The sequence below is a fragment of the Blastomyces dermatitidis genome, assembly GCF_000003525.1.
Source record: "Blastomyces dermatitidis ER-3 genomic scaffold supercont1.2, whole genome shotgun sequence".
Taxonomy (NCBI): Eukaryota; Fungi; Ascomycota; class Eurotiomycetes; order Onygenales; family Ajellomycetaceae; genus Blastomyces; species Blastomyces dermatitidis.
Window position 1 is genome coordinate 961,817 of NW_025544775.1, and position 10,999 is coordinate 972,815.

Sequence of the window (10,999 nt, forward strand, 5' to 3'; positions counted from 1 at the left end):
ACTTAACGTTATTATATTATTGAATTTTGTATGTATGTACATCTCCGTACAGACTAGTTACTCCTTATGCCAAGTTGAGTCCAAAGTTATTTTTCTGAGTTAACTAGTGGAAGTTAAGTCATTTAAACTTTCTCACCAGACCCAGTCTCATTAATCTTGAAGGGGCGCAGAGTGAAGTAATAATACTACTTGGAATTTGGCGGAGCGGACGGCACGGTTGACGGTTGAACGGTTTGACAATGAAGGGGGAGGGAGGAAAGAAGGCAATGAGCCAAAATTGAAAAAAATAAATAAAAATAAAAATAAAAAATAAAAAAATAAAGATAAAGTAAAAATAAACCATCGCGTATGTTGTGTTTTGATCGAGACGAGACAGAGCGCGGTTGGTAGGTAGGGATGAATATGATTGTTTGCTCGAAAAGGTACTGCAGAGTATGTGATCCCCCGCCTCCCGCGAAGTTAATTATAAAGAATGATAACTACTAAAAGGCGCCTTCACCCCCTTTGACCAGGCGGCGGGGATAGGATAGCCTGATAGGGGAGTCATCTTTTTTGTTCTTTTTCTTTTTCTGCCATATATTTTCTGTTTGCCGGATGCCCTAATAACCCAGAAGGAAGTTGGCTGAAATATTTTGTTAATATGTTGTTTTCATAATGGCAATTGCCTGTCCTGTCCTATCAAGTACTGTACGGAGTAGTTACATTTTACATACATTACATAGTACAGCCGGGAGTACTACTGCTTTCAACAGGTTCCAAAGGTACACGCATGGAGATGGGGATATCAATACATCCCGTGCAAATTGAGGACCGGAAAGAGTAATAATGCCCTCAGCATTTAGGTAACCGTTGTAGTTAACTAGTTATAGGATGTTGCTGGCAATATATTATTACTACACAAGAGGGATGTCATGCCATCCTGCCAGCCCCAGGACATGCTATCCTATCCCCACTAATCAGGGCGGGCTTGCTGGGATTAGAAGAGAAACGGATAAAATAATTGCTGTCCAGATGCAACCAACAGGTCTGAGGAGAAGTTAACCTCATGGCATGGCATAAGCTGTGGTGGGAAGGGTATTGAGTAGATTATTTAGAATCATATTATTATTTCTCGTCGTATTAACAATTGTTGTCTAATTTGAAGCGTAATATATAGACTATCTAATATAACAATAATAATAATAATAATTATTATTATATCGCACGCACAACCTTAAAAAAAAACAGAAGTGGTGGGGTTTGGAACTTCTGCGCCATGATATGATGATATGATGATGATCCACACCCGCCAGTCAGTGATCAGTTCTAGTCAGTGATGAGCAGAATCCGCCTACGCGCCCTGGTATTTTTAGAGATTATTATTATTATTATATTATTATTTAACATTATTATTGTTAACTATTATTTTATTTCCCTCGCGCGAGTTCGTTGGGTTCTAGGAGGAATAATAATGATCAAGGCAATGATGGAATAATAATAACACAGCTCCTCCCAATCTGTTTCCTCTGTTTCCTTGTAGGGCGTCAAGGCCAAACCTTCCCATGTTATCAATTAGTTATCCATATCAGTATCATCATTCATCGTTTACTGTGTATCAAAGAAGACACCAGACCCAGCTGCTCCTCGTCCAGGGCGGCTGCGACAGACAGACAGACAGACAGACAGACAGACAGACAGACAGACAGAGTAATAAGTAGTGGGTGAGGGCCTCCTCGACTTTTAGCACTTTTCCCTGCTTCTTGTCTGCTTCTGCTCTCTTCTTACTTTCTTACTTTTTTTACTTTCTGACTTTCTGACTTTACCCGTCTTCCTTTTCTTCTGCTACTACTATTTCTTCTTCTTCTTCTTCTTCCTTTCTCTCTCTCCCCCAATTTCTCTCCCTCCCACTAATTTCCTCACTCGGCCCCATAGTTATCTACGTATCTCCATTTCTCAATCTTCTTCCCATTCTCCCATCTGGCTCCATCTGGGCCTATATCTTCCACACTTCACCCTCCCCTCTAATATCTCTCACTCACTCACTCTCACTCCTCCTCCTCCCCCTCTCCCCCCTTCACCGGCACCGCTGCCACAACCCTCGCCACAACTTCTTTGATATCAGCCATATCAGCTCATATCGCCGGTCTGGGTCCCCTGCTTTTTGATTCCTCACCCTGGCTGTTCTTCCCACTCCTCCACTCCTACATACGAACCCCAATCCATACTCATCTCATAGGTACTGTATTTTCCTGCGCGTCTCTTCCTGCTTTTTCCCTGCTTTTTCCCTTCATCTTCCTCATCTATTATCTCTTCTGTCGCCCTTCCTTCGTCCTTGATTTACTTACTCTCTCTTCACTCCCCCAATATTCCGTTGGGTTTGTGGTCGCTTTTTCGCCCAACTCAACTGCCAATATCATCCGTTTCCCCCACATGCCTCCGTGCTCCCCCTGTGCAACTTCCCCTACCCTTTTTGCCCTGTCTGCTGCTTGCTGTGTGGTGAGATTTTTGATAGACCAGCTGTGCAGACTCTTGTCCCTCCCTTCCGACTAGTAGTAGTTTAGTTCAGGCTTCTCGTTTTCACCCCCCATATAAACACCTCCCCCCCCCCCCCCCCCAGGCGGGAAGCCCGAAATCTTTCCTGCATCTATCTACCTAGCCTAGGTCCCGTTCCCGTTCTCATTTGCCCTCTCTTTCGGTTTCATTTCTTTTTTTTTTTCCTTTTTTTCTTTTTTCTTTTGTTTCTTTTGGACACCATAACCCCCCCCTTCCCTTCCCTTCCCCTCCCCTCCCCTCTTCATCATCCTGACCCTGATCCCCGAGCCTGTTTCATAGCTGCTCCTGTGCTGCTTCTTTGTATGCTCCTGTGTGTTCCTGGTGTTCCTGGTGTTCTCCGCCCTGCATCCTCCTCCTCTCCATCCTCCCATCCATGAAATAGCCACTGCCATTGCCGCCAAAGTCTGTTTGTCGCAGCTCTACTTTTGCCGTGCGGCCGTCATATCCATGGATACATTCCCACGTCCACTTCAGAACCTTTTCTTTTTTCTTTTTTTTTGTGTGTGTTCGTTCTCTTGCTGGGTGAACTCCAATCACTATTCTTATCACCACTCTTATTAAACACCACACACCACACTACACTACAACACGCACCACACCACCATCACCATCCATTCCATCATCGTTTCCGCCACTAATACTCACACCCGCCAATCTTAACCTTAACTAACCTCCACTCTACCCAACAGTCCCCCCCCCCCCCCAAAATTGCTGTGGATGTATCACTACGCCAAGCGTTTTTCGCCAGGTTGCGCCTGATTTTTCACAATGTCCTCGTCGCAGTCGGCCGCTGCGACTCCGGACAGGAACCGTTCCCCCTCCACCAAGGCCTCCGACCAGTTGTCTACCGAAAATGCTTCTTCGCGAAACGGGATCGTTGACTCGACAGCTCCCAAATCTAACCCGGTCGTAAATGGTCTGCAGTCCCAGCCAATGACGGCCACTACATCTTCTGCGTCCTCTCCAACCTCAGACACGGTACCCCAGAACATCACCACTCCCTCAGCGACTGGCGCCGTTCCCTATGGTACTCGTTCTAGAAATCGAGTTGGTGGCGCTCGACCGAACTATGCGGAGGATCGCGACATTGATGCTGATTACGAACTTGTTGCTTCAATGTCGCGGTCTGGCGGTTCCAAGAGAGCCTCCAACGCAAACCACGGCGCCACTTCCCCAAGCACAGACAATGACAAGGCGACCGGGGATAAGCACGCGAAGACAGGCGACTACGAATAATAGCTCGAGTTCTGCTCCGCAAACGAAAGAACCTATCCCCGGAACGTCGTCATTTTCTGCCAATCTCAGTAGCAATAGTTCCACAGCGTCAAAGAAACGAAAACAGCCGGGCTCGCACCAATCTACTCCTGCTTCCTCCACGCCAAACACCATCTCCCTCTCATCCACCAAGAAATTCATCGCGCCCGCAAACATATCGCCCGAATACCAGAAAGCGCATGGGCAGAACATGTTGACCTTCAATAATTGTAAGGCATATTTACATCAGGGAAAGCTGAAAGCAGACGATGGCACTATTCTTAGTCTAAATGGTAAGTAAGCTTGCGATATGACGCCTTACATCCTTAATATGCGAATTATAGTAAATTTCTTTTCCCCACTTATTTGCCGTGACTATCTAACTTGGTCTTCTCTAATCCCTCCGTGCTAGACCATGTGTATCTGGTCTGCGAGCCTCCCGGCGAACCCTACTACCTTGCTCGCATTATGGAATTCCTGCCGTCCAAAGATAACCCTGACGGACCCATCGAGAGCATAAGGGTCAATTGGTACTATCGCCCTCGCGACATCCATCGCAACGTTTCCGATCCGCGCGTCGTCTTTGCTTCAATGCACTCCGATACATGTCCATTGTCATCACTTCGCGGTAAATGCCATATCAAACACCAGTCAGAAATCACAAATATGGATGACTACAGAAAATCCAAGGATTGCTTTTGGTTTGAGAAGATGTATGATCGCTACATCCAGCGATATTATGACGTTATCCCAACGAGTAAGGTCATAAATGTACCACAACATGTCAAGAAAGTTTTGGATGAGCGGTGGAAGTACGTGTTGGTTGAGGTAGGCCGGAGAAAGGATTTGACCAGTGCAGTTAAAACCTGCAAAAAGTGTAGTTTGTATGCCGCAAAGTATGTAGCCAGAAATCCCTTCTCACTTATTATTATTATTATTATTATTATTTTTGTTTTATTATTATCCTACTTTGGCCGGCTCACTAATACGATTACTAGTACGGATTCTGTGGATTGTGCTGTTTGTCATAGTACATATCACATGTACTGTGTTCGGCCTGTGCTGCAAAAGAAACCAGCGCGCGGGTTCGCTTGGGCTTGCGCCGCATGCAGTCGCGCCCAAGAACGAAAGCTGGAGGCAAGGAACACCCCCATTATTGGAGAAGTGTCGGCCGAGACTGAAGTAGAGCCCTGTGAGGAGGAAGAAGAAGATCCCACCGCTCTAGCGGAAGCCACGCAACGAAGCACACCTGCTCTCCCGGATGTAGTTCGACCTGCCACCAGTGAGCAGATTGCCCAGGCAAAGCTATGGCCTTTTAGGTATTTGGGAATACATTGTCGAGTGGAAGACGCTTTGGACTATGACGACAGGATATATCCCCGAGCAAGCTCTCGAATAGGGCCCCGCCACCAAGCGAACGTTATCCCATGGTATGGCCACCCAGTTCAATATGTCAAAGCTCCCGAACCGAAAAAGAGGAACGTCAAGTCTGCCAATAAGAAGGATCTTAAGCTTTCCAGGGAAGCTGTTGCTGCGATGGAAGCTGAGAAAGCTGAACGAGCTAAGCGACCGAAGTGGGTCCAAGATGAACCTGTGGGCTATATTCCTCGCGGAGAAGACGCGCCAGTTACTGTGAACGGCAAACAGATCCGCACCGCAGAGCTGCTTGTTAAGATGCCTGACGCTTCGCAACTTCCCTCTCGCGGTGAAGATGACGCTCCAGGGTCTTCCATAAGTGATGCAGATCGCGAGAAATTCATCGACGAGTATATGGCCAAAGCCAAAGAGATCGCCCCTTCTCTCAAAGTTGAGAGATATTCTACAAATTTCCTGGACAAGGCACTCGAGCTTCTTTACGCAGAGAATTTTAATGTGCAAGCTGCACTGACAAGACTAAAACAAGTCAACAAGTATGCAGATCTCAAGGAGCCACATCTCCGCCCAGAAGAGGTTAAGGCGTTTGAAAGCGGGGTAGCTTTATACGGGTCCGAGCTCCGGAATGTGACAAAACATGTCGGGACTGTCCCACATCGTCACATTGTTCGATATTACTACATGTGGAAAAAGACTCCGAAAGGTCGTCAAATTTGGGGCAATTTCGACGGGCGAAGGGGGAGGAAAGCAGCGAAACAAGCGGATAGTGCGGTAAAACTGGTTGACGACGTCGCAGATGATTATGACGATTCGGCATTTGATAATGACAAGGCAAAGGACAAAAAAAGGGGTTTTACATGCAAATTCTGTTCGACGAGGTCGTCAAGACAATGGAGGCGGGCTCCTGGAACTCCTCCTGGTACTGCCGTTTCAACAGACCCGAAACGAGACAAAGCAGTTCAAAGTCTCACTGTTGCGATTTGTCAACGATGTGCTACTCTCTGGAGAAAGTATGGTATCCAGTGGGAAGATGCTGACGAAGTTGTGAAGAAGATTGGTCAAGGGGGAAACAAGTCATGGCGCCGGCGCTATGAGGAGGAGCTACTCATTCAGCTTCTCACCTCGTCTGAGACTGATGTCAAAATCAATAGCACTACTGCAACAATAGCCACCTCGTTAGGAATTTCCCTCACAGCCGAAGTGGTTGCACCACCCCCTCCGTCGGAACCACCAAAGAAGAAGGTCAAGTCATCGGATCAGAATGGTTCCGCTCCTGGAACTAGTACCCCAGCCGAACCCGCTCCTGCTCCGAGAAAGAAGGTGGTTGATAAGCCCGCTGAGCCCCCTCCAATTGCCCCAGAGCCACCTAGGGTGAAAACTCTTCCATGTGCAGTATGCGACAAAATGGATCCCATGGGCGATCAGCATCTGTCCTGTCGCGACTGCCGTTTGACTGTTCATCGAGCCTGCTATGGTGTAAGCCCTTCATGGAACTCGTCAAAATGGTTCTGCGATATGTGCTCGAATGACAGGAACCCCGCGATTTCAACGTCGTATGAATGCGTTTTATGCCCAGTTACGTATACTGAGCATGAGTTGATGGAGCCGCCCAAGGTTTCGCACAAGAAGAAAACAGACCGGGAGCGTGAAAAGGAGCGTCTGGAGAAAGAAATGGTTGCCGAGGCTAGCAAGCTCTATAAAATACGGCAAAAGGAGGCTGGAAAACCAACGGGTCCGCGCGAGCCGCTCAAAAGAACTGCGGGTAACAATTGGGTTCATGTTACCTGTGCAGTCTGGGTGCCTGAAATCAAATTTGGAAATGCAAAGGAGCTGGAACCTGCTGAAGGGTTTGGGCTGATCCCTGCTGAAAGGTTCCAAGATAATTGCAAAATCTGCAAGACGCGACACGGCGCCTGCGTTTCCTGCCATAACACGACTTGCAATGCACGGTTTCATGTGGGATGTGCTCGTCAAGCGGGTTACACTTTCGGTTTCGACATTACCCCAGTCAAGAGCACCCGAAGGGATACTGTCAACACGATGAAATTGGGCGACGAGGTGGGTGCGGCTACGCCTGCTATTTGGTGTCCTCAGCATCCGATTTCCACTATTGTCCATGAAATGAGCGAGCCTAGTGAGGTTGAGGGGTTGAATGCGCTACAACTCTATTGCCGGACTTCCAAGCAAGCCGACCTCACACTCACGGGTACTGTCCGGAAAGCTGCGCATGTCCAACAATCCGTTGGAGTGTCGATTCAGAATGGTTTCCACCCGCCTAACCGACGAGTTTCCGTCAATGGAACTACCCCACACCACAACAGCAAGGATAACAGCCATGTCGCTTCAAGGCTGTCAACAGAACCCATCCATGGAAGCAGCTCCACTGGTCTGGTCAATGGCGATGCTGTAAACTCCGACCACAACAAAAAGTGTTTCAATTGCAATTCAACGTTCAGCCCGAAGTGGTGGACGGTCGAGTCGTCTTTGGAATTCTCCGCGGCTAGGGGTGAAAATCGCCTTATGATGAACGGTGTTGCCCCGAAGGATGGTCCTGGTTCGGCGTATTCCCACGCAACCCCAACCGCCAGCTCGCCTTTTCAAGCACCATCTGGTCATGTGGAAAAGTTGCCGCCCATTCCTATGATCAATGGGGATGTCCTTATGGTGGACGCAGACCGCCAAATTCCATCTACCCAAGACGCTCCACGAAGTTTCCCAAGACCTAGAGCACTACACGAATGCCATAAATGCCACGTTAGGAAGCAATCGATATCACCGGTGGAGTCAGAAGTTCGTCCTTCCCCATACAGCGCTAAGCGGGATCCGAGCCTACCTGCTGCCCGTATTTCTGAGTTCCCTCACCACCAGTATTCGCCATCACCACACGCCCACCCGACACCGCACCCCCCAACTCTACCTATGCCTCCAATCGTACAGATGCACAGCCACGGCACTCCAGATTGGCGTCCGGAGTACGAACAACGGCCAGGAGATTATGGGCCACAGCTCATGCGCAATGGCATGCCGCCCGGTGGTCCTCCACCCAGCGGCCTTCAACCACTTGGACCACGAAATTTCCATGCCGGCCCTCCCCCCCAACCTCCGCAACATTTGAACGGCTACCACCCTTCGCTCCCACCCCACCACCAAGGTCATCCGCACGCCCCTCCTCCGCAACAGCACTATGGAAACGGCGTTCCACCTCCACCTCCGCATTCATACTCCGCTCACCAGAGTCCATATGGCCCGGTCCCCTTACCGCCACCAAATGTGCATGGCCCTCCACAACCCCACCAGCCAACTCCCCCGCCCCCTTCAAATCGGCCGTACAACGCAGCCGCCCCTAACAACACCACCTCACCAGCCCCTCATTTCTCTCCGCCACATACATTAAACACCCTCCCGCCAAATTCTCGCATGTTCTCAGTCGACCGGCCCATTGCACCAGGCCATCAGTCGCCCTCATCGACGCGCCATAGCCTTGACTCACCGCGCCCGGCCACCCCTGCAGCTGGAGATGAAAACATTTCACCATCGGCCAATGGATCTGCGAGGCCTAGTAGTTCCGGACGTTTTCATAACACGAATGTACCAACGAGCGGAGCTGGATCTGGGGCTAGCGCGAGCCCGTCGCTGAAGAACCTACTATCATAATAAATGTAATCAGACTCCGTTCGTGTGGTCTCTGGTATGGAAAATGCTTTTGGGGTAAAAATTTCCCTATTAATCCCCCCTAAATTTTATTTCCTTTTATTTGAAGGGTGGTTAACTTCGCCTAGGGCATTAATTTGCACCCCCCCCCCCCCCCCCCCCTCCTTTTTTTTTTTTTTTTTTCTTTCCTTCCTCTACTTTGGGTTTTTAGGAATAATCAACTCTCTTCTTTCTAGTGGCTTATACTTATGTCTGAGCGAGCCACACTTGTAATGTGGACAGCAAAATAATCTTCTCATTACGTTAACCTTCCTTCCCTTCTCTAAGGAGGAGGACAGGCAATTTTATTTTTTCCCTTCTTTTTTCCTTTTTCTGTTTTAAGGTGTTATCTTGGTCTAGCTGGATATAATGGGGGGATGGATATCATAGATTTGTTATCATTATGAGTAGTAAGTATTTGGAAAGAGATGATTTCCTGCTTTTCTCTTCTTCTCTTTTCTTTTCTTCTCTTCCCTCCTCTTTTCTGCTTGTGGTGGGTTTGGTGGCCAGGACGATGGATGGTTGATACTTAATCCACTTTTGCTCTTCTGCTCTCTTTTTTCACATTTCTTCCTTCTGTTCTGTATTACCTCTGGGTGTGTTAGTGCTAATAACGGAATAGAAGTCAGGGAAAATAAATAATTAAAGCTTGAGAAAAAATAAGCTTTATGCTATATAAACCAAGCAAGCAACCCCCCCTTCTTCTCATCTCCTTCTCCGTGAACATTTTACGATATACAGAGAACTAAATCACTCGACCCCCTCGGTCCCCTGTTTAATATATATATATGTCCCCCTCAGCAAGTCCTCAGCATATCCATCAACGCTTGCTTTTCAGGATCGGTGATTGTCAAATTGTAGGCGGATTTGACTTGGACCCACATGCAGGCGTATGTGCAGTAGTAGGTCGCTGGGGTTGGGTTAGCATGGTTAAAAGGAGGAGGAGGGGAGGGCTCGCGGTGTGAGTGAAAGGAAACTTACTAAGAGGGGGTTTCCATTTATCTGGTCCTTTGTCGCCCTTTTCTTTGTTGACCTGTTGGTTTTGCAGGGTTAGAAGGGCCAATAATTCCCCCCCCCTCAAAAAAAAAAAAAAAAAAAAAAAAAAAAACCAACCTTGTCCTTAACAGAAATCAACTGCGGATTCATCATATCATTCGCAAAGTCCCGCCTCCGCTCCCTCGTCCACCCCGACGCCCCGCTCTTCCACGCATCACTTAGCGCCACCAAATGGTCGATGTCCACATCGCTGGGGCTCGTCAACGTCGCGCCGTCATAGGGACTGTACCACGACCCCGATTTTGGGGAGCAGTTCTTGCCGACTGTTACGTTCATGCCGTCGCGCTTTAGCACCGTCTCGCGGGTGTTGCAGGGGCCACTGATGGTGATCCAGTGCGGAAATTTAGTGCGGCTGTAGCCAGTCTGGGGCCCCTGCGGGGAGACGACCATTAAGTCGAGGAGGCGGCTGGCTTCAGGTGGGCTGGGGATGTTGGGGGGATCGCGTGTGTGGAGGGGGATGGTGGAGGATGTGGTGAGGGCTGTGAGGGCTGCGAGAAGGAGGAAGACAGTGTGAGGGACCATCTTGACTTTTTTCTTATTGTTGTTGTTGTTGTTGTTGTTGGTGGTGGTGGTGGTGGTGGGGTGATTTACTACTACTGTCTACTATGGAGGAATAGGGGGAAGGAAAAAAAGGGGGGAGAGCGAGGAGACAGGGGATGGTTTTGTCTTTTATATGTTTCTACATCTATACCCAATAATTCTTGCGCGGGATGGAGAGGGGGTTAGTTCCTTGGGGAATGTCGATATACCCCGATATACTCCTCATGGCATGCATGGTATGGCATTGTTCCCGTGCAAGGCCTATCTCACTCAGGCTGTCTCAGCAAGCTCAGTTGCTGCTGGGAAAATATTGCGGTGTTACTTTTACCTACGCTGTAGTTAAGTTAACACTAAAACGATGATTAGTCAGTCTTGTATCAAATAGGTTGTTGGTGTTAAGGGTCCCGCGGTTGGTCGGCCCTTCTACCAGCAGTGCGCTGGTGGTGATCGAGCTCTTTTGCCCCAGTAGCCTACAGGTTATGAGACCGTTAAGCATGAGCCCCGCTGTGATCAACATGCATGAGTTTGATCCCAGAATGGACTTAAAAATTCC

At 48.5% G+C, this 10,999-nt stretch overlaps 2 protein-coding genes across 2 annotated transcripts; one reads left to right on the forward strand and one right to left on the reverse strand.

Moving 5' to 3' along the window:
* Positions 1-2,609: 2,609 nt before the first annotated feature.
* BDCG_01475 (PHD finger and BAH domain-containing protein) lies at positions 2,610-8,876 on the forward strand. The gene is made up of 3 exons (XM_045416986.1): positions 2,610-4,079; positions 4,199-4,682; positions 4,785-8,876. The coding sequence occupies exons 1-3, from the start codon at positions 3,557-3,559 to the stop codon at positions 8,812-8,814; spliced, it is 5,037 nt and encodes a 1,678-aa protein (XP_045273922.1). The 5' UTR covers positions 2,610-3,556; the 3' UTR covers positions 8,815-8,876.
* Positions 8,877-9,177: 301 nt separating this feature from the next.
* Positions 9,178-10,760, reverse strand: BDCG_01476 (uncharacterized protein). The gene is made up of 3 exons (XM_045416987.1): positions 9,964-10,760; positions 9,832-9,883; positions 9,178-9,760 (listed from the first exon to the last, which is right to left on the reverse strand). The coding sequence occupies exons 1-3, from the start codon at positions 10,426-10,428 to the stop codon at positions 9,648-9,650; spliced, it is 630 nt and encodes a 209-aa protein (XP_045273923.1). The 5' UTR covers positions 10,429-10,760; the 3' UTR covers positions 9,178-9,647.
* Positions 10,761-10,999: the final 239 nt, after the last annotated feature.

Excerpts from the sequence above, each read along its gene's own strand:
- BDCG_01475 (XM_045416986.1), top strand. The coding sequence starts at position 3,557 with ATGGTACTCGTTCTAGAAATCGAGTTGGTGGCGCTCGACCGAACTATG. Across the intron at positions 4,080-4,198 it reads CACTATTCTTAGTCTAAATG|ACCATGTGTATCTGGTCTGC; the intron begins GTAAGTAAGCTT and ends CCTCCGTGCTAG. Across the intron at positions 4,683-4,784 it reads TGTAGTTTGTATGCCGCAAA|TACGGATTCTGTGGATTGTG; the intron begins GTATGTAGCCAG and ends TACGATTACTAG.
- BDCG_01476 (XM_045416987.1), bottom strand. The coding sequence starts at position 10,428 with ATGGTCCCTCACACTGTCTTCCTCCTTCTCGCAGCCCTCACAGCCCTC. Across the intron at positions 9,884-9,963 it reads TGATTTCTGTTAAGGACAAG|GTCAACAAAGAAAAGGGCGA; the intron begins GTTGGTTTTTTT and ends CAAAACCAACAG. Across the intron at positions 9,761-9,831 it reads TAAATGGAAACCCCCTCTTA|CGACCTACTACTGCACATAC; the intron begins GTAAGTTTCCTT and ends ACCCAACCCCAG.